The sequence below is a fragment of the Anguilla rostrata genome, chromosome 2 (genome assembly GCF_018555375.3).
Source record: "Anguilla rostrata isolate EN2019 chromosome 2, ASM1855537v3, whole genome shotgun sequence".
Lineage (NCBI taxonomy): Eukaryota > Metazoa > Chordata > Actinopteri > Anguilliformes > Anguillidae > Anguilla > Anguilla rostrata.
The window spans coordinates 63,388,997-63,411,891 of record NC_057934.1 but is presented as its reverse complement, the minus strand read 5'-3'; the positions used below and the strand labels follow the sequence as shown (position 1 = coordinate 63,411,891).

At 44.4% G+C, this 22,895-nt stretch overlaps 1 protein-coding gene across 2 annotated transcripts; it reads left to right on the top strand.

Moving 5' to 3' along the window:
* The first annotated feature begins 6,295 nt into the window (after nt 1-6,295).
* Nucleotides 6,296-17,212, top strand: LOC135248801 (disks large-associated protein 5-like). Of its 2 annotated transcripts, none has more exons than XM_064323743.1 (20): nt 6,296-6,455; nt 7,432-7,675; nt 8,503-8,687; nt 9,418-9,477; nt 9,663-9,702; nt 10,158-10,247; nt 10,577-10,663; nt 10,831-10,911; nt 11,144-11,181; nt 11,433-11,686; nt 11,786-11,920; nt 12,263-12,351; nt 12,723-12,883; nt 13,167-13,265; nt 13,580-13,814; nt 14,063-14,816; nt 15,160-15,217; nt 15,761-15,950; nt 16,141-16,193; nt 16,665-17,212. In XM_064323743.1, exons 2-20 carry the CDS (start codon nt 7,438-7,440, stop codon nt 16,770-16,772), a joined length of 2,955 nt encoding a protein of 984 aa, XP_064179813.1. In that variant the 5' UTR covers nt 6,296-6,455; nt 7,432-7,437; the 3' UTR covers nt 16,773-17,212. The 2 variants fall into 2 exon arrangements, with proteins under 2 accessions (XP_064179813.1, XP_064179812.1); XM_064323742.1 differs by having other exon boundaries at nt 10,828-10,911.
* Nucleotides 17,213-22,895: the final 5,683 nt, after the last annotated feature.

Here is a 22,895-nt window from a genome sequence, read left to right as displayed (position 1 = left end):
CATTTGTGTAATGTCCTCAAATATAAATTATGTTGTCAGTATGTAAAAGTAATGTATTGTCAGCTAATACATGTTTGACTTTTTTTCCTAGCCTAAATTGACTTTTTTTTCCCGTTCACCATCAAATTACCCGTCTTCAGCTCAGTACTTCTGTCACTCTGGGGTGACAATATATTAGAGTTTTTTTTTATTTAAAGAATACGGCGAGCGGGAATAAGGAACATAAGGTTTATAACAATAATGAATAACAATAATAATAAAGGTGCAAGAGGGAGTACAGGATTGTCTGTTTTGGAATCTCCAGTTCGTGCTTCCCTCCAAAAGCTGGTCTGAAGATATTAACTCTGTGACACAGATATTTGTGACCAAAATCTAATTGACAAATTGGTTCAGCCAGATTGAATTATTTTTGTAGAGGCAAAGACTTTGTAAGATGGAAAATATAGTTCGTATGCTAAAGTCCGAACCGGAGTCCGAACTGATTCCTTAAACGAATCATGTGACTATAGCCTACGAAATCCTTATGCGAAACATGTGACTATCCGATATTCCTAACCGGAATCCTCAAAATTAAGGCAGAGTACAGTCAGAAATATCGTATAAATCGTCGTATAAGGCTTTCGCATAGTCAAAATTGTCATGTAAGGATACGAGAATCCGAATACGGGCGGGTTCGTCCTACAGTCGGCATTCGCATACCCTACTCAAAATTATCTTAGCCTATATGAATAATGTGAATATCCGAAATCCTCAAAATTCTCGTATAAGGCTTTCACATAATCAAAATTTTATTATAAGGCTTTCACATAGCCATATACGAGAATTTTCACTTCTGCATGTTCAAAATTCTCGTATAGCCTAAGGAAACGAGAATCCTTAAACGGAGCAGGGTCCGAAGGTCCGACTAGGTCCGACGGTCGGCATTCACATGCTCAAATCTTCTTCTTCTTTTCTCTGATTTTAATGGCGGTTGGTAAACCTAAATTAGTGCATTGCCGCCACCTACTGTGTACACTGGCATGTGGTTTAGTTCTCAAAAAAAAATAAAAAAAATAAATCAATATCCCCACCCTCCCATACCTGAACCACTTCACTATATCCCTGGCATCTGACTCTCTCCAAACCCTTTCGCCAAATGTCCCTGTATTTTGTCCCCCTTCACATCCGTTATACCCTAAATTTATTTCGCTGCAACCACCACCATCCTGATTCTCTCTAATTTTGTTTCTATCTCGCTTGCACAGTTAATCACCATCGCAATAAAAGCCATAAACCTTCTTCTATCCAAATGCATGATTTCTTTGTCACATCTCCCTTGATATTTTCCCTCTATTCCAGTTCTATCCTGTTCCTTCCTCTCAGTTCCCGCTTCTGCCCTCACTCTCTTCATTGCTTCTGCATACGTTATTTTATTCTGCACTCGTGTTCTTTCCACCTCACTTTCCCTCTTCCTTCTTTCACATTGCTTTGCTCGGCTTTGTGATTTCCCCCACAGTGAAAGCATATTGCCTGTTCTTTAGACACCGTACAATCATCATCAGAGCACCCATCTTTCCCACACCTTCTACACCTGTGATCCTTTCTCCTACACACCGCTGCCACGTGTCCATAATCCTGACACCAATAGCACCTCAGTGGAACCCTCTCATATTCCCTCACCCTGTAACAAACATAAGCCGCGTTTCCACCAAAATTACCCGGAACTTTCAGTCCCAGGAACTACTTTACCAGGAACTAAAAGGTTCCTTCAGCCAATGGTTGTCTGCGTTTCCACCGGGGTCTAAAGTCCCGCGAAGATTAGGCAAATTAGCCCACTGGCGTATGAAAAAGCGACGTTGTCGTCGGTCCATCTGTCATATGATTTCTTCTGTAACCCCATACTACCACCGTAGTAGCCTACATTATTTTCTAATAACCGGGACAGCCCGGAGGGGTTTATTTCACTTATATACAACGGGTTACCAACAATGACTATATATGGTTACTTTTGTATTTATTGATTTTCATATATCCTCTCAAACACATTCATTATGTTTTTATGCGAACATTCGCTTTCATGTCTTGAAATCCGAAACGACAGAATGCATTCACATTTATATGTATAACTGGCAACAACAGCAGAAAACATGCACACGTTGTAAACAATTTGCTGTTTGATTACTTTCTCGTCGTCAATTCCATATAGGCTAATGGCAAAATGACAAGAATAGAACGAAAACTCGGACTTGCGTGAAAATGTAAATTAGTAGTGGTACAGCCACCGTTTGCTTTCCTTCGAAGTTACTGCTAGCCGAGCAGCGAAGTGTGCCCTCCAGATGCGAACCATGCACCATAAATTAGTACATAGTCTTCCTGGTCTTTTTTCGTGGAATTGAAAAATGGCAGTAAAATTGAGTAAAATTACGGCAGTCTGAAAAAGCTAAAGGGAAGATTACTAGAATTAACCTGTTATTTTACCCGGATAAAAAGTGCGGAAGGTGATTTCCAGTTTGCTTGTACTGTATCACCAATGTTAATTATGCAGAACTACCGCATACCTCACATAACTGTATCAAACGTTATGAGTCAATTACAACGGGCTAACAAAGAAAATCCGGAAGAAAATATTCAGCAACCGAATTAATCCGTTTGAATGTTTTGGTAGCCTACGTAATATGCTGTCCCAGCACGAATGCTTAGCATTTTATAAAACGAATACTAAAGCAAGAAAAGAACAGAACAGCACACGTTATAATTCCAAGACGTTGGCAGGCTATAACCAAAACTAGGCTACTGCGCCGCATAACATGCAAGTTTGATTTGAAGTTATTATGAAAATAAATTGGTTTGCCGCTGCATATTTTCAAACATGGCGGGTAATGGCGGAAAATAAATACAACACAAATGCTGCGAGTACTCGACCAATCAGAAATGTTCAGTGCTGCAAGCTCCACCCAAAAGGTTCCTGTACTTTCGAAAAGTACTACCCCCCGAGCAGGAACGTTTTGGGGGGTAAAACAAAGCCCCCAGAACTAAATTTAGACCCTAGTTCCTGCGGTGGAAACGCACTGAGTTCCTCAAAAGGTTCCTAGTTCCGGGGTATAGTTCCTGCGGTGGAAACGCGGCTATAGTCTAAAGCCGCGTTTCCACCAAAATTACCCGGAACTTTCAGTCCCAGGAACTACTTTACCAGGAACTAAAAGGTTCCTTCAGCCAATGGTTGTCTGCGTTTCCACCGGGGTCTAAAGTACCGCGAAGATTAGGCAAATTCGCCCACTGACGTTGTCGTCGGTCCATCTGTCATATGATTTCTTCTGTAACCCCATACTACCACCGAAGTAGCCTACATTATTTTCTAATAACCGGGACAGCCCGGAGGGGTTTATTCCACTTATATACAACGGGTTACCAACAATGACTATATATGGTTACTTTTGTATTTATTGATTTTCATACATCCTCTCAAACACATTCATTAACAGCAGAAAACATGCACACGTTGTAAACAATTTGCTGTTTTATTACTTTCTCGTCGTCAATTCCATATAGGCTAATCGCAAAATGACAAGAATAGAACGAAAACTCGGACTTGCGTGAAAATGTAAATTAGTAGAGGTACAGCCACCGTTTGCTTTCCTTCGAAGTTACTGCTAGCCGAGCAGCGAAGTGTGCCCTCCAGATGCGAACCATGCACCATAAATGAGTCCATAGTCTTCCTGGTCTTTTCGTGGAATTGAAAAATGGCAGTAAAATTGAGTAAAATTACGGCAGTCTGAAAAAGATAAAGGGAAGATTACTAGAATTAACCTGTTATTTTACCCGGATAAAAAGTGCGGATGGTGATTTCCAGTTTGCTTGTACTGTATCACCAATGTTAATTATGCAGAACTACCGCATACCTCACATAACTGTATCAAACGTTTTGAGTCAATTACAACGGGCTAACAAAGAAAATCCGGAAGAAAATATTCAGCAACCGAATTAATCCGTTTGAATGTTTTGGTAGCCTACGTAATATGCTGTCCCAGCACGAATGCTTAGCATTTTATAAAACGAATACTAAAGCAAGAAAAGAACAGAAGAGCACACGTTATAATTCCAAGACGTTGACAGGCTATAACCAAAAGTAGGCTACTGCGCCGCATAACATACAAGTTTGATTTGAAGTTATGAAAATAATTGGTTTGCTGCTGGGGGGTAAAACAAAGCCCCCAGAACTAAATTTAGACCCTAGTTCCTGCGGTGGAAACGCACTGAGTTCCTCAAAAGGTTCCTAGTTCCGGGGTATAGTTCCTGCGGTGGAAACGCGGCTTAAATAGACTCTTTCTGGTAATCCCCCCCCCCCCCACCCCCCCCCCCGTTACCCTCACTGCTCTTACTTCCCCAGTCTCCCTTTTTACGAGTTTCCCTATTTCGTGGGCGTCATTAAAACGCCATTTGCTTCCCATCCATGCCCGGGCCTCACACCCACCTTTATTCCAACTACATATTCATCATCCTTATCTTCATATTCAATTCCTTTTTTCCTTTTCTTATTTCCTCCTTCCACCACTTCACACTCCATTTCTTAATGTCACTTCATCCGTGATCCAAATTCGATTGTCAACAAACGTATAATTCAAAATCATAGACCAAAACAATTCGTCCTCGCATGCACATTCAACTCAAAAGCCCCTTTTCCACTGCAGGGCCGAACGGTTCTGAGCACAGAGAGGAACGGTTCCAATGGTGTTTCCACCTGGAAACGGTTTGGCGCTGAACGATTACAAACCGTGCCCAGCACCATATTTTCGGCAGGATTAGACAACCGTGCTCAGTGCAGCAGAACCGTTCAGGTGGGCAGGCTTAATGACGTATTCACTGATTGGTTTCACATTACGTCAGTTTTGTGACTCCGCATACGGTCTCTTCACGTCCTCTTCCATAAGCTAGGTCAGTGGAGAAACTAATATAAATAAAAATGCCAATCAAAAATCGTATTCCGTCTTAGCAACAAGATAAACCCGACAATAGCCATAAGATATACAGCAGTGAAAACGCTGCTCACTGAATAACGAAATAAACGGGACAAAGTTTTAAAAAAATGATACCATGTCATTCTACAGTCAATATCTGGGACTAAATATTGAATAAATAGGCTACATAACCTTACCATTGGGTTTACGTGTAGAGATGTCCCTTTTGAGACCGAGTGGTCATATATTGTCTTGGACAATCCGTTTATGAAATATATTTCGCGAATTTTTGATGCCTGGGTACATTCAAAATGGCTGTGCATAATACTACCACATATCGTTTACGGCGTTGTTGCCGTTTTTAGTACAGTCTGGCTTGATTGACAATTCATTTATTCAGTAGGTGAGAGTATAAGCTTTCTAACGATGTAGGCCTATAACATGTCTAATTTTGCTTTTGGAATAGCGTTTTATAGGTCAGTGTAACCGAAAATTTATGTAAGTATTACTGCTCAAAATATTTCGGTTATACACGTTATTTTTGGATTGAGAGTCTTTAAATAGGTTAGTGGTATTATATAATGTGGATATTTCACACTGTAATGTAAGCGTTAGTTAGTAGTATTTTGAATGCATGCAACAGTGATGGTCAGTGGAGGATACGCTAAAAAGAAAAACCAAAAACAGACCAAAATACACAGAATCCTGGTCCGTTTCATCAGCCAACGAAACATAACATAACAAAAACAAAACAGTATAGGGAGCGACGACAACAACTGGCACATATTACATTCACAACGGGACGCCGCTGATCGCTGATCCACCGTGTCACTTGCTGTCCTCACTAGATACTTCCTAGTCCTGGTTTTAGCAGCCCCACCGTGGAAACAGAACCCGTAACCGTTCCCACGAGTACTGAGCAGCGCGGAACGGTACGGAATGGCCTTGGTAACGGTTCGGCCCTACAGTGGAAAAGTGGCTAATGTTCTTGTTTAAGTGCCTATCCGTTTGTGTCTGAGCAATTTCATTAGTCTATCATTGAACCATTTCATTGGTCAATCGCATTACATTACATTATAGATTCTTAGCAGACGCTCTTATCCAGAGCGACTTACAACAAGTGCATTACAAAACTCAGAGACAATGCTTACAACATTCTGCAGAGAGCTACAATAGGTATAACTTTGCAAAAAATGTGAATTGTGCCCCTTTTTTTTTTTTTTTTTTTTTTTAAATATATATAAATTCCCACCCCCCACCCACCTAGTTGTAGATGAACCTAGTTACATGAAAATAACTGACGCGTGGTTACTCAGTTGATCGCGGCCCCCGTACAACGTCATGACTGAAAATAGAGAAAAGACCAATCAGTACACAGCAGCAAGTTTTTCAAAACTACACCCGCCATTATGCTGAATAGCTATCATATTTCGGTTCGTTGTCGTAGCTAGCCAGTTTGTTAGTCTAATAGCTGTCTAAATTATATAGAGTCTACAATACTTAGCGAGCAAATTACCACGGGTAAGTTATTTTTCAATTTCAAATTAGGCTGTCGGCCTAAGTACTCAGGACAGAGTACTCTGCTAACTTTAGGAGCTGTGTTAATCTAACTTTTTTCTACGCCAAGTATTGCGGTAGTCTAGTCTAAATTAGGTGGATTTTAGTAAAGCATTGCTAACATTTAGTTTTGTTGGAGTCTAGAGCTACTTTTCAGTAGACGGCAGTAAAGGAATTGATATTTCAGTTAGAAAACGTTAATATTTAGCAGAAATATTCGCAACGTTTACCTAGTTTTGGTAGCATTAACTAGCTACCCATCTCGTAAATTTGAACGTCATTTGCTAGATTAATGGAAATTCGCAGTCTTGGTCAAATAATTGGCTAATTCGGGGATTAGCTAACATAATTTACCTAACGTTAACGATATTTGTCCGATATGTTTGACACGCGTCACGTGTGTTCTTCCCCATAATAATAAATCTGGTATCTTGGGAACAAGGTTAGCTACCTTTAGCTAACAAGCGAATGTTTGTTAACACAGAGTAGCTAGCGTAGCTAATTTGGGTGTATTCTTTGTTGCTTAGCGAACGGTGGCTAAATGTATCATGTTTGTAAAATTGTACGGATGTTCTTTCTGCTTGTCTATGTCAAAAAAAAAAAATAGTTTGTAGGTTTCCTATAACGTTGGCTAACGACAGTGCGCTCAAGACAAAACGAGACGTCCTGAATTGCCATGTCTCCTAAACCTAAATTATGTAACATGGCTAGTTAGCTAACATTGGTACCTAAACTTTATAACTAAGTTAGCTAACTATTATTGTCTGAAGTCGTATGCTTATGGCAGCGCTGTAGAAGCCATGTCATGCTTCCTAGTGACATGACTTCTCATGCTTTGTTCGTATGTTAGGACACAAAGTGGTAGGAAAATAATAAATCAACCCTGTCTCATTGATGTCCTGAGTGCGGTGTAAAAAAATACAACGGTTTGTGCTCCTAGCCTAGGATGGAGACGCGCTTCTCTCACCTCTACCAGCGGGACAGCAGTGTCTCCATGCTGCGGGTGAAGATGGCCCGTAGGCGATCCCAGTCCCAAAAGGAGAATCGGGACCGCGCTGTGAACCGTCACCGTCGCCTGGACCAGCTACCCGAGCTGGAGGTATCGTCCCTGGACGAGTCTGTAATCAAGCTTCCAGCGGCGGCCAGTGACGAGATGGCACCCGGGCAAAACCAAGTAAAAAGCGGTGAGCTCTATCTTTCCGTATTAAATTACGTTTTTTGCCAACTTAACATTGTATGCACATGCGCTACATGGCCAAAAGTATCTGCACACCTGCCATCCAACATCTCATCCAAAATTATCGGCATTAATATGGAGTTGGTCCACCATTTGCTGCTATAACAATCTCCACTCTTCAGGGAAGGCTTTATGAAAGATACTTGGAGAATTGCTGCAGGGATTTCTATATGGAGCTCACTGTGTGAGCATTCACATGGTGAAATAAGAAAGGGGCTTCCCGAACTTTTGGGGAAGCACAGAATCATCAGAATGTGATTGTATGCTGTAGCATTAAGATTTGCCTTCACTGGAACCAAGGGGCCTAGCTGGAACTACTCACTTTTAACTTCAATTGACATGTAAAAGTAGGTTGTCACATTGAGTTAAATTAATTACAGACCACATCCTTTTTTTCTGAAATCGGCATTGCATTTTGCCATTATATCTTATGAGGGTGAACAGCTCAATCAAGACTCCAGCTCCGGCTGTTCTTTTATTTACAGTCTTTAGGTGGGTAGTTTTGCATGACGACTTGTTATCTTCAGTGTTGTCTAAAACCAAAAACGCAACATGTACAGTAATCTGTGTTAAGAAGGACCATGGACATTCTTCAGCCAGCGAACATCTCTATGCCACTTTGCTTGTAGTTTGGAGAAAATCGAGTCTTCGGTCCTGAGTTTGCTTCTGTCCTCAGTCTTCACCCTCTAGCAGACCTCTGGGGTTATCCCTGTTGTTAGCTGGTTTCTCCTGTGCACTCTTTCCATGGGGCTTGTTTTCTGTTTTCTCTCACAGGCCGCAGTGCAGCGGTGGAGGAGAGGAAGAAGATGCTGGCACGGTATAAGGAAGCCAAGGAGCTGCAGAAAGAGAAAGCGAGAAGAGAAAAGGAGAAGAAGGGCGGGGTCTTCAAGGTGGGCGTGTATAAGCCCCAGCCCCTGAACGTACTGCCCCAGATCTCTTCTGCACCAATCAGGGCCAAGGTGAGACAGAAGCTGAGTGGATTGGTTTAATGACAGCGGTGGGATGTGGTTTTTGTGAGAACCAGAGTGGCCAGACTTGGGCCACTCATTCCATTTAGGAATGGTTCTGCCTTAGCCATATTGAGTGTGCTCACAGATTGTGTTTCCTGTTGTGGCCATCCAAACTGTGAAAGAATGTTGTCGTATGATTTCTTGGGTTCCGCTGTTGGTTATCACATGGCTGTTGCCTACATTTCACTGGGTGTTGTTGGGCCTGGTAACGCTTTAGTCGGGAAAAATTTATTCTGATTGTTCTGAACTCAGATGCGTTTTTTGATGTTCAGGACTGTGCTCATTCAGTAATCTGTTACTGGCGGCATTTTCATGCAGCTGCATGGCAGATGGTCCTGCTCTCTTTCGTTTGGATAGGGTTCTGCATTCAGGATGATTGACCAATCTGAACACGGTGGATCTTCCTGCTGCAGGATGTTCAGTATCACTTGTATATAAATATGAATAAAGAATGTTGTTTTTTTTTTGTTTAATACATTTTCTTTTAATTGTCTTTTGTCATATCTAACTGCAGTGTTACACGCGTGGTATAACTGACTAAAATGACCGAGGTTCACCATAATTGAGGCATGTCGTCCTCGGAGCCTCAGAGGTAGATGATGGTCTGAGTAGTGGACTCCGTGGCCTTATGGCTCTGTGTAAAGTGACTGTGTGTGACTGTCACTCATTGTCCCTTCAGACCTCAGTGCCAGCCCAATCCAGCAGAGTCACACGCTCCATGAAGCAGCAGGTCCAGAAGGTAAGACTGCTGCTTTCCTGTAACTTTATCTCCATGTTAATGGCATGCTTGGCAGATAATTATTGAGCATATTCAGTTTCGTGACTTTTACAATATTACGGTTATGACTACTTCTTGCAATGAATCTTGTTTTTCTCATTTAATATTGTTCCATATGACATGTTAAATCTTCTCATCCTGATCAGCCACCAACGCACAGAGCGGCTGTTGCTGCATCCAGGAAAGGTTAGTGGGCTTTCTGTAACATACTCTTATATGAAGCTTCAAATTTTTTCCCCTCTTTTATTTGTAAGGTTTGTATTTTTTTTTCACCATGTAATGCGTGTGAAATATGCATGGTAATACACGTTAGTGTTCATAAAATTATAAAATTAAAACACAAATGGCACATGCTAAAATCGATATTTTTTTCAGTTGATTGAACATTTCAGAAATTAGAGTTTTGTATTTTTAGATTGTTTCTGGTAAATGGACTGCATTTATATAGCGCTTTTATCCAAAGCGCTTTACAATTGATGCCTCTCATTCGCCAGAGCAGTTAGAGGTTAGGCGTTAGGTGTCTTGCTCAAGGACACTTCGACATGCCCAGGGCGGGGTTTGAACCGGCAACCCTCCGACTGCCAGACAATCGGTCTTACCTCCTGAGCTATATCGTTTCTGTGTGTCACTTCTCCCCGTAGTGGACCCCGCTGAGATCAGAGCGCCACTGAGCCGAGCTGTCGGCAAGCCGCAGTCCGCGGCCGCGTCTGCCCGAGGAAAAGCAGCTCCAGGTACCGCACAGGGCCCCGTGTAGGCCTGGGCATCCGGCATCTGGCTACAGGGCTCCTTACTTACTGCGCTAAGCCCATTTATGGATGCCGCATTTGCTGTGTGTAACACAGTATTCCCAAGTTATATGCTTTAGTATTGTTTTTTTTTTTCCCCCAGGGGTTTCATGTAGTCTTTATTATCTGCTTATCGCTTTCATGTGCTGGTGGTCTTTAATGGTTTGGTTCTATTCTTCCCTCAGTAGTCCTGCTCTGTTTAACTTTTTTTTAAAGGTGCAGTGCGACTCTGTAGGGCACACGCTTGTGTTAATCATTTCCTCTGTGTGTCGCAGCGGAGGCAGCGGTCCGTCCCGCGACGACCAGAGCGGCCAGCAGGTCTCAGACGGCCTCCCTGGCGGGCGCACGAAAACCTGCGCCAGGTAGAGCAGGGGGCGTCCCCACACCTTCAGTTACACCACAATAAACGGTCCATTCAGACCCATTAAACACTGTCTACTCGCTGACATTTATTTTGGGGTCGATGTCATGATATGGTAGCTCTCTGAAGTAACGCAGAGATTGTTTTATCGTTCCTTCTTTCCAGAAGCAGCTGCCAATGTGTCAAAAACCAGAGCTGGCAACAAGCAGCCTGCAGCGCCTCCTATTGGCAGGGGCAACCCTGCACAAGGTAATGCAAATGCTATTAAGAGAGACCTTATATGCACGTGCAGGAGCAAAGCCGCTTTTCAAACACCAGCTGTTGTCCCTTTTAACATTTTATATCTGGTAAATAAACATGTGGCTTTTATAGTGGCTCTGTGACAGGCAGAAATGAATGACCCTTTTCCTTTTCTATAAAAGCCTGCTCTGCTCAAGTTGCGATGGCTTTGGTCACGTGATTCCATTCTCTCTCTTCACAGGCAAGAGCACGACAAGAGCACAATCCAGAGTGCAGAAGGTGAGAAATACCCGTCTTCTGTTTGGGGTTGTGCAAATGGGGCTTATTTTTGAGAGAAATGGAAAAAAATGGAAATTAAAGTCAACAGCATGCTCAGAATAAGCCTTGCCTGTGTACAAGTGACCGGACCTGGCATGCTCTCGAGACACAAGTAGCTTTTGTAAAGGAAGGAACTTTGGAGAAGTTTGGGAAATTTTCAATTTTACAGAATGTCGTCTCGTCACTGATTTTCGCACTGCTCATTTCCCTAGTGTGCCCAGCCTGCCGAGGTGGAAGAGATGGACACCAGCCCAGCTGACCCCTGCTCTGAAGCGGAGCAGGCACAGAAGGAGGAGGAGCAGCAGGAGGTGGTGGAGGAGGAGGAGGAGGAGGAGGAGGAGAGGGAGAATCTGCCTGCTGGGTCTTTCGCCCCTCAGGGTTTTGTGTTCCAGGCTCCGTGTGGCCTCAAGCCCTTCCCGTTTGTCCCCCTCACCCCTCGCTCTGCCGACGCCTTCCTCACTCCCAGGTAGTGTGTGTATTACAGGTGTGCAGTCCATTTGTACAGGTAGTCAATCGTAACGCAGCCCAGCTGGTCGCTGTTCTAATCTCCCGTCTTCTTCCTCAGTTACATTGGCGTTCCTCCAGCCCTGTCCTTCTCTCCTCTGCCCCCCCGGGACCAGGTGGAGCCCCCTCGCTCTTCTCCCTCTCTCCCGCCTCCTCTCTCCCCCCAGGAGCCACAGCACGACGTGCTGTACTTCAGGTGAGGCGTCGCGCAGGCAGGCCGCACAGTTTATCTTCGGTTTTTCGGCACTTTCCATCTCTTCCTGCTGTCACTCCAGTTCAGTTCTACCCATTAAAAACTATTTCATTACTGGCATTTAGCCAGATGCTCTTATCCTGAGCGACTTTCACAACTTCACCTTTAAAAAAATAAATACATTTTTTAAACATGGTATCCACTTGTACAGCTGGATACATACTGAAGTAATTCATGTTAATTACCTTGCTATCGTGTGTAATTCCCTACTCGTACTGCAGTGCCACCTGTGTTCTGAGTGTGCGTGTGGCTGTGGGTTTTACCCTGCGTCTCTGTGGTCCTCAGGTCGGTGCTGGCCAGTGAGACGGCCCAGCTGAGCTCTCTGTGTGAGGAGTGGCATCTGCGGCCTGAAGACTCCTCCATCCCTGAGGAGAGTAAGTGTCCACTGCACCCTGCCCTCCGCCCCAGCAGCACCAACATGAACAGCATTAACCGTTTTAAATGCCGTGGCAGGGTGTTTGGTGCTGGAGCTCGGACCTCCTTCACCTCTGATTAAATGGTTGAATGACACGCTGTAGTGTTTCCTTTGACACTGACGAGTGTTTGATTCATTTGAAGAGTGTGGTAATGTGTAGCTCAGTTCACACAGGTGCAGGGGTCATCTGCAGATTTGCGAGGGTCTTTTATTTTGAAATGCGTTGGAGAATGGTGGCCTGCACTGAGGCCCGTGGAGAGAGAGAGGGGCTGCTTTCCACGCGCCTCCCCTGGGTCCCCTCTCCCAATGTCTCACTGTCTCCCCCTGCAGGTCGGGACAGGATCCGCACTGCGGTGGGCCAGGCCAGGCTGCTGATGAAGGAGCGCTTCAGCCAGTTCCAGGGCCTGGTGGACGACTGCGAGCTGGGCAGGGGGGAGAAGGTCACCACCTGCACCGACCTGCAGGGCTTCTGGGACATGGTCTACTTCCAGGTGCGTCCGTTTGGGACAGTTTGAGCTCTGGGACGTGTGCGCGTGCATTTGTGCACGAGTGCGTTTGTGTGCGCATGCGTTCGTGTGTGTGCTTGCCGCCCCTGCGTAAGACTGCATGGCGTATGGTAATTTTAGCCAGGTTTTTGTAGTTGTGTTTATAATGTGATCTATTAGAATGTGCGCTATGGTGTAAGCTACTTTACTTTTACATCCAAGCAGCTGCCTAACTGCCACCCCTCTGCTCACTGGGCTGTGCTATGCCTCCCCACACCCTCTCTCTCAGGTGGAAGACGTGATCAGGAAGTTTGACGCTCTCCGAGAGGCGGAGTCTAGAGGCTGGCAGGAGGAGCACAAGTCTCCACCCCGCCCAAAAAAGACCAAGGTGAGCAAGATGAGCTGTGCTGTGACTCGTACATGAAGTCTACGAACCTGCCTGTGTTTTTAATATCACATCAGTGTTTATAATAAAAGCATTATCGAGTCATGTTTAGTACAGTTCAGTCTCGATGTGTCTTGTCTGGGATCTAACCGCTTATATCATTATGGTCTTTAATTATTATTTCTGTGTTGCTCTGAAACCTGGCCATGTGCATGTTGAGCGTTCCTATTGGAGGAGTATGGCTGAGTCCTCCAGCCTGCCGTCGCTGTAGCCACTCCCGTCTGTGTGTAAACGTGTTTCCTGTTCCTGTCCCTCAGAAGCCACGCCCAGCTGCAGCCGCAGGGAAGGCCGGGGCCGGAGGCGGGGCCAGCGCCGCTGCCCGCAGTCGTCTGGCCGCGGTGAAGGCGGCCATGAAAGCCAAGCGCGCGGCGGAGTCGGCTCCCATGGAGACCCAGCCTGACTCCGCCCCTCCTGCCGCCCAGCCTGACCCCGCCCAGACCGTGGTCTTCCACGGGGGCTTCTTCCGCGTAGAGAGCCCCATCCGCGTGCCCGGTAGGACTGCCTCTTCCTTGCCTCCTCTTCCTCCGTTCCTCAGCTGCACTGTGTCGCTCTCTGCTGCAGAGGAAACAGCAGGCGGTAGTGTAGTGTAACGTTTATGGGACTGGGCTTATGACTCAATCTAGGGTCGATCCCCAGGTGGGCCAGCGCCCCTATCCCCTTGAGCGATATGCAGAATTTAAATCTTCAACCTGGGCTTTGCCTGATATTTCTCTCTCTCTCTCTCTCTCTCTCTCTCTCAGGGGCCTCAAGACAATCCTCTCGTAGGAGTGCCGTACCCTCCCTCCCTGGCTCTCCGTGCCCCGCCTCACAATTCACCACCCCGGCGAGGCATCGCCCCTCTGTGCCCGCTCACCCGTCCCCTCTTCCCTCGCTCTCCCTCAGCACCCCCACTGCCTGCACACCTCGCCCCCTCCCTCAGGGTCAGTGCACTCCTCCCAAACCTGCTCTCCATGCTGGCGCCCCCTGTGGCCAGTCGGAGTATGACGACAGGCAGCCTGTGGCTGCTCCTGCAGGGGGCCAGGCCGAGCGTACTGGAACCCTCACCCAGCCTCCAGAAGAAGCCCTAGAGCCCTCCAGCCAATCACAGGCCCTAGAGCGTGCGGCAAAAACCAACAGCCAGTACAGGCTTGCCCCAGAGGAGGCGGAACAAACAGCCAGCCAATTGGAGGGTGTGGCCGAGCCCAAAGCAGACGGCAGTGTTCTTCCCTTCCCATCTCTCCAGGCTCTGACGCCTGAGGCTGTGGGCCAGAACCGCAGCCTCTGCCTCTCCCTCTCCCCCTGTCAGACAGCAGATCAGCTTCCTGGTGAAGGCCGTGGGTTAAGCTTCACCCTGTCCCCCTGTCAGACAGCAGATCCCGCTTCAGACTGCGGGTTAAGCCTCACCCTCTCCCCCTGCCCATCTGACGGTGCTGAGCAGCGTTCCCCTTCCGCCTCCTCCCTGAGCCTCCTGGCCCCCCTGGACCCTCACACACCAGCGCCCTGCAGCATGGACAGGTAGGCCTTCGGGTGTCCGGCCTGCGCCCCCCTGTCCCTCTGTCCCGGTCCCGTGGGTCCTCAGTGTCTCATGTATCTGTCCCGTGTGTGTGTGTGATCATCTTCCTCAGCACTTCCCATCCCATTTTGCACCTCTGCACCTTGAACTAATGCACTTGTACGTCGCTCTGGATAAGAGCATCTGCTAAATGCCTGTAATGTAATGTAATCTCTCTCTGCAGCTCTGCAGTACTGTTGTCTCTGTTTCTCCCAGCTGAACTGGTGCCTGCATGTTTGTGCCAGTGTGGCGAGCTGTGTTTCTGTCTGCAGTTGTGGTCTCACTCGGTCTCCTCTCCTTCCCCAGCCCGGCTGGTTCTTCTGAGGCCTGCATGGCCGTCTCTCCGGACGCACCCTACGCTGAGGTGAGTGAGCTGGCAGCTGTCTGGTCCCTCCTGCTCGTCTCTCTCGAGGCAGCCTCTGCGGGCCCCATGGGAGTTGGTTGACCTTTGACCCTTGCTTATTGAATTGGCCTAAATTGTGGGAGAACTATTTATCAGGCTGTAAAATTAGGGGAAGTTATTGATGACGTTTCACCTCATTGCCCTCAGCAGAATGGTGTTAAAACAAAAAAACAAAATTTTAATTAAAAACAAAATTATTTATATTTTTTTAAGCATGTTTTTAACTAATTAGTAGGTAGTAGTTGTACTCATCAGCAGATAGATTCTTAAGCACTTATAAAAAATGTCATGGGAAAATTAAATCTTATTTATTTTTGCATCGTTCAAAAATAATTGCCATCGTGAGGTGTCAAATTGTTTATAATCCGCGTTGTGCTTATTGTGTACTAATTGGTAATCAATCAATAATGTGTACATTTTGCAGTTTTGAATTTGGGTTCTTCTGTTAATCTGGATGAACGCAGCTTGCAGTTGTATGACCAGTCGCGTGTGATGTAATGTCAGAACACTCCAGGTTTGGACTTTGAGCGTTACCTACGGCCCACCCTGAGGTGCAGCCCTTCGCCGCAGTCGGCTGCGGTCGCCATGGAAGCATCGCCGCTGCTGGCAACGTCCCCGTGCACCGACGTGCAGATGGACAGTCCTGGACCTCAGCTGGAGGGGCAGCCGGAGGGAGTTTCCCTGGTGCACGCGGGTATCTGACACACAAGCGCGCACACACACACACACACACACACCTTTACATACGCACGCTGCCTCTGCTGAATAATGGATGGAAATCTGCCGCTCGGTCCGAGCCCTGCGCGAATGCACTAGTGCGCTGGCGAATAGTGATTGGTCTGCTCGTGCTGATGCGTCCTCTCTCTCCTCCTCTTCCTCCCCAGCCCCAGTCCCGCTGATTCCCCTCGGACACACGTTCTCCCCGCAGGCACACCAGGTCATTCTTATTCTCTCCTTCTATTTTACAATCCTGCACTTTATTTTGCACCTGTTATTTTATTCTTCTTGTGTGTTACGCCATTAATTTAATTTTGTCTGCTTGTAAAAATGCAGGCCGTGTACTTTGCTGCTATTTTGATTGCGTGAAACGCCTTTCCAGTGTGCCTGTCCAGTCCACATTACGTTTATTTGGCTGATGCTTATATCCAAAGCAACGTACAATAAGTGCATATCGAAGGTTGTTGGACTACTACGAAACAGATGAGGCACAATAGTCATTATGTAAGTTTTACATAAGCATGAACATCAGTAAGCATAGGCTAGGTTAGAGTTGTATTACAAGTCAAACTTGAATGAGGCATCGCTACAAGATGGGTCTGTCGTAATGATAACCGGCTATGTAACTGCCCCCTTTTTCCCCTCTTTCCTTTGTTTGGTCTGTGTGTCTCTGTCTGTCTCTGTCTCTCAGCTGGAAGACGGAGAGCTGCTGCTCTTTACCTCTGAGCCGCGGGACAGAGTGCGGCAGTCAGTGTGTGAGAGAGACCTCATGACCTTCACCCCTCCCTGTGGCCGCTGAGGATGTGCTGGCATGCACGCGCTCACAAACACACACACACACACACACACACACACACACACACACACACACAGACATGCGCACAGACACACACACACACACACACACACACCGGCATTTTCAGAGTTATGGATATGATGCTTGAGACAGCTTACTGCAAACTGACACCGCCTACACTTCCCTTATTTCTATCCGCTCAAAAAGAATTTTATTTATATATCATTAGTGTCTTAAGAGTGACCTCCATCCTTTGTGGAGAAGATTGTGGGTGTAATGGATTTTGACGTGTACCAGCTTCCTCGGATTGCTTAGGTATTTGCATAGAGATGAGCAGCTGGTCTTTAAAATTGATTTCCTTCCTTAAGCTGTTATACAATATCCTGGTAATTAGATTTTTGTGACCAGAAAAGGAAGTGGTGAATAAAGGTTTTATACTTTTATCAATGTTTGACTTGTCAAATGATTTTATTTCATTTTTTTAAGTTCCTGTGAATATTGTTTATGAATCAGTTTTTATGCAACTGAGAAGTACTTCAACCTGTGTCTGTTCTGTGGTGGTCATGTGTGCATGCATGTGTGACCCTGTGTGACAGTACTTCTGTTGATGATTGTTCTGAAATGGTATAGCATGAAGGCCATTGCGACCTTACTTAATCTAAGTGTTTTAGTTCTAGTGATCAAGTATTCGGAAGCCTAAGGAGAGAGACCGAGGTTCCGAGTTTGATTCCCAGCTTGGGGACTTGTGTTGTTCCCTTGAAAGAGGTAAACCTGAACTGTTTTTTTAAACACCTGGCTAAATAAAGGTCTTGTGTAAAAAAAAAAATAAAATAAAATAAAATAAAAATATATATATATATGTATGAATTTAGGTTGCTCAGGATAAGAGTGTCTATTAAATGCCAAAATATGTCTAAATTTGGAAGAATATGCATCTCTCTCCCTACCAACCTCTCCAAACAAACCTTTTGTTTGTGCAGACCGTTGTGTGATATCAGGTAATATCTGCTACTGTTTGTGCTACTATTCTTATTAGAATTCCAGTGGCTCCTCTGCCTCCCCTGCAGCCTGGAGGTCTAAATGTCATTGAAAAATTCAAGGACCTGCATGACAAGAGACCTTGAAGTAGATGCAGTTTTAATGCGAACACCGACTTGCTGAGAAGGGCAGTATATTAACTAAGAGTGGGCTAGAGCAGTAGATAAAGTGACTCGATTGGACACTCCAGTGCTTTAGTGCTTTGGTGACTGTATGTGATGCATTAACAGACTGCACTTTTGTTCATAGAATTAGTACTTGTGCGAGTCACAGCAGCAAGATTGAAAAACTATGTGCCAGGGGCTGTTCTGCAGAAACAACACGATCCATTGGGAACAGACTTGCTGCTCTCCCTGCTCCCTGTTGCACAAAATTAAACTCCAAAGTTTCTTCCCCTGATGGTGCTTTTACACGATTTGACACTGCTGCAGTACTGACCCTGCATTTCACTGAAGGAAATGACAGAAATGTGAAGATACCCTGTAGCCCTGTATGTCATACAGACCAGGGGCCTGTTCTACAAACCAGCGTTACAGAGTTATCTGGATAACTGCACTGAGTAAAAGCCGGAACCCTCCCAAATCTGGGACTTGGGCCGAGGTAAATGGAGCTCCTCTGGGTTTTACTCTGTGCAGTTATCCTGCTAACTCTCTAATCCTGCCGTTTGGAACAGGCCTCTGGAAACCATCGCTAGTGCTGGCGAGTCACAGCGTGCTGCTTTTCAGCAACCTGTTCAGACCCAAGATACCTGGTGAGGTGCGTTATTTGTGATTAACTACTTTGATAACCAGTTGTGTCCTGAGTAATAACAAAACCTGTGGACCTTGTGGCTCGCCAGGGCTGGTGACCCCTGCATTAGGTCTTACCAGAGAGCTAAGGGGAGAGACTGAGGGTGACCTGTATTATACACAGTGCCTGCATACCTGTTTATGTACGCCTGCATGACCAAACCCAGACCCTCCTCCCTCAGAACTTTGTTTTGCATTCATTTCTCATTGACCATTCTTTGGTTTGGCACTCTGTGTCTGTTTTGATTATTAATGTGACTCATATGGCATTTTGATTCATCAGGATTGACTGACTGTTGCGCTTCTGTGTAAGTATTTCTGTGAGTATTTCCATTAGGAAAATTCTGTGCTTTTGTGTTCTGTTGCCATTACACCTGCAGCTGAACTTCTTTATCTCTCCACATGATGGCAGCACAGCTTTTTTTAGCACAGTGAGTGTTTTTCTTTTGGAGTGCAGACTGGGGCCCATTTGCTTTATTTTGATTGAGCAATTTAACCTCTGAAAAGCGTGAAGTTGACTATACTGACAGAACCTAAGTTAAGGGCATGGGGGTGTCTGAATAGGCACTGTTTCAAGAGCACATGCACACAATACGCAGAGTGAGTTCATTTGATAAAAGCATTATGTGTAATCTAGGGTTGAGAGGTCCATGGGGCTACAACTAGGTATTTAAAATTCTGTTTTTCAAATACTGCTTTGATTAGTAGTTATGATCATTTCCGAAAGAGTCCAAGCTGTTTCTCTTGCCTTTTTAGGATCTGCATCATTACTGACTGACTTGTTTGAAAAAAAATAAAGTTATTAATAAAATAAATTTTAAAACATTATACAGTTCCACATTCATGCACAACATTTCTCTCCACAGATGAGAACACTTGACTACAGACTCGAGTTCCAAAATGAGTGTTCATAAAATGAGTATCTTGGTTCGTGTTTGCCGATTGGTGCCTGAGGGAAAATGTTTCTCAAAATCTTTTGACTAAGAAACCAACTTGAGAGAAAAATGGAGAGCTGTTATCATTTTGTGCATGCAGTCAGTCAATGTCTAACTCCTTTAGCACCTCTTGGGAAATATTTCTCTTGGTGCTGGTCTGCCTCAGGAGTTTCCTGCCGTAAAAACTGCGTTTCTGCTCAGCATAGTGATTCAGACTGCAACCAGCAGGACTGAGCCACCCTGTGCTGGATGCAGATCATAATCATGATCCAGTGCCATTTCATTACCAATTATCAGCAGTAAGGCCTAAATATAGCCAGTACTTTTACTGCAGAAACAGCATGCGGTGCTAGGAAGCAGACCGACTGTTTGTTAGTGGTGCAGCTGTCTCCAAAGTTATTGGCAATGGAAAGTTAAGTGGGCTTTGTATGGAGTTGAGCACTTGCAGAGTGAACAGAAGACTATTAAACTAAGCTTGTTTTAGTGGTTGCACCTTTAACTGCAGTGTTAAGTACAAAGCGGTGGATGTAGACTAGCGGCCTACCGACAAACATTAACTTAACGAGCTCTTAATGTTCAGAACACTAGTACCGCACTTGAACAGAACGTATTTAGTCAGCCAAGCACGCGTTCATAATTTTTCAAATGGTAAGTGTCAGCTGACGAGACCGCTAGTTGACTGACTGTCTGCATTTTAAATCAGCTTAGGAAAAAAACAAGGTTTTTCCTGATAAGTTATGGGTATATGCCTATGTGCTACCATTGAGCTGAGATTCAAAGTTTGAACAATTAAAAAAAAAAAAAAGACACTTTCACATTTGAAGATAGTTGTTAACTGTTTCACACAAGAAATAAGGTGCTCAGGGTTTCCTCCAGAAAAGTTGTTTCTAAAGTTGTTTCTGGAGGAAAAGGCCCGGTGACAAGTATCTTTTGACAGGGCCCTGCGGGCCGGCGGCCGAGTGTCGTTTTTGATGGGGACCCGGCGTGGGCCTGTGACAGACTGATGGCAGCATTAAGGTAGGGCCCTATAGTTTCTGTGATAACAGAATCACGGACGCAATTGCGGAATTGAGAATTTAAAAAGGCTATAACACAGATTTCATAGGGCCCTACATTAAGTCAGTGCTAAAAGCTGACTGGAGATTTGAAAATATGACTACGTAATGTGAATGTTGTTATAAATAAGTCATTTATTCAACACACATTTTTAAAAATCAACTATTTACAGCATAGCAGAGTCTTACAAAGAATCTGACAACAATGTACAGTCTTGGAATGTTGTGGTTTCAACAACAACAAAAGAACTTAAATTAAATTTAAATAAATAATATCAAAGTTTTTGCACTCTACAAAAAACCTGAAAAAAGTCCTGATTGGCTACTGATTCTTACAGCCTTGGAATGCTGGGCACATTTCAACAACAACAAAAGAAATTAAACTAAAATAAATAATTTCAAGGTTTTTACACTACAAAAAACTTGTATTCAAGTCCTGATTGGCTACTGAATCTTACAACAAGCCTTGGAATGCTGGGCACATTTAAACATTTAAAAAACTGCCTAAGGTTTTTTGGCTTTTACAGTAGGCTAACTTTCCTCCTTGACATTATCTCTAAATGGCACAAAGTAAATATCTGTGTTACTGACTGTTTGGCTAGCTAGCTAAGTTAGCAACATGACCACGTTGTCATAAAAGTTTTTCCCAACCGTGAAAACTGGCTGACTTGTTTACATTTTGGACAGATGTGGCTCCTCAGTAAATCAATCGTCGTTTCCGTAGCAGCACTTTAGACACAAGCAATATCGAAAAAATCCTGAAATTTCTTCTTATCGTGAAGAGTGCCTGACCCTTGACCGTAGCGTTTTTTCCCCAAAGATGGTATTTCTAAATATAGCCAAATTTTGCCGCTGTTAACACATTTTTACGTTAAAACAGGATTTTTCCGTTATTACTTGTGTCGAAAGTGCTGCAATGGAAACGATGGATTTACTATGTAGCCACATCTGTCCAAAATGTAAACAAGTCAATATATCGAACGTTGCATTCATGCTACTGTTTTAACGTTACCTACACACTGCTTAAGTTAATATAAGAAGAATGTAGCCTACTTACCGACGAGATGAAGTGATAACGCAGTTTGTAACGAGGTTAGTTAGCCTAATAAATAAGAAATGGGGCATGCTCCCGCCAAGGCGTAACTTGGCGGGATGGCATACCTGCCATCCCAATGGTGGCTTGCTAGGTAACGTTAGCTTGTGTTAGTTGGAAGCGTCAAGTGTTGAACGTCACTCTATGCACAATGAGGGTAAAGAACACTGATCTCAGACCTGCTTTCCTACAGTGCGTTCACGTTTTAACCAACAGATGGTGAGCTTTTCAACCGAGCCGTCCCACTGTACCTGTTGTTCAAAAAACATCTTAAAAATACATTTAAAAAAAATTGGGCTTAGGCCCTGCGGGCCGCCGGTCTTGCAATACACTGGCGGAAACCCTGGTGCTTGTAACTGTGTGTTTTAATGCTGGCACAGTCTGAGCTCTTGGCCTGGTGTTCATCTGTGACACCCTCTGCCTCACTGCTTTCATAATGTATGTGGCATCAGATGTACGAAAGACAGTTTCATTTACCAAACCAGATGGCCTTCCAGGTCATTTTATATTCATATGAATGCATTCTGTTGCTTAAAATGTCAGTATTTGTAACCAGATACATTTGTAATTTGGAAGTTTCAGCCTAATATTACATGTGACGGTTCTGCCAAGCTATTTCACTTTGCTTTACCCTACATTGAGTAATTTAATTGGCTGAAATAACTTTCCAAAAAGTTACATTTTTTGTGGTGATTTTCAATAGTTTTAACCCTAATTTAATCAACAGGACCAAATGTACATTTTAATAAAGCACATCTCAATATGAAAAAAAAAAAAAGATTCCTAAATTGTTTGGTGGTTACTAGTTGAAACAGGCTACATCATGACAATCAAGCTACCGGCTGCTGGTAGATTTGCAAGAAATGCTTAATTAGTCATACAGTGTTCAGGTATTTAGCAAAAGGCCAGGTAAGGCTTATAATAGCTCCAGCAATTGGAATGGACACAGGATACTCATTAATGAGTTATTCTTACCCTTTAATGATTTTCAATTGGTAAAATTCCATTTTGAAAATGCTGTTGTATTTTATTTGTGAGAGCAACTGAAGATCACATTCTCTCTAGGCATTTTTCAGGCTAGGTGACGGCAATAATTAAGTTCTGTTGAGTGTGAAAGCATAACTTTGTGTGGGAGTCATTCATCTGCATGACGACCCCTCTTATATCCAATAAGCTATTTTCACTACTAAATCATCCCCATTTTGACATGTCTTTTG

Excerpts from the sequence above, each read along its gene's own strand:
- LOC135248801 (XM_064323742.1), top strand. The coding sequence starts at position 7,438 with ATGGAGACGCGCTTCTCTCACCTCTACCAGCGGGACAGCAGTGTCTCC. Across the intron at positions 11,921-12,262 it reads CACGACGTGCTGTACTTCAG|GTCGGTGCTGGCCAGTGAGA; the intron begins GTGAGGCGTCGC and ends TGTGGTCCTCAG. Across the intron at positions 13,815-14,062 it reads GAGCCCCATCCGCGTGCCCG|GGGCCTCAAGACAATCCTCT; the intron begins GTAGGACTGCCT and ends TCTCTCTCTCAG.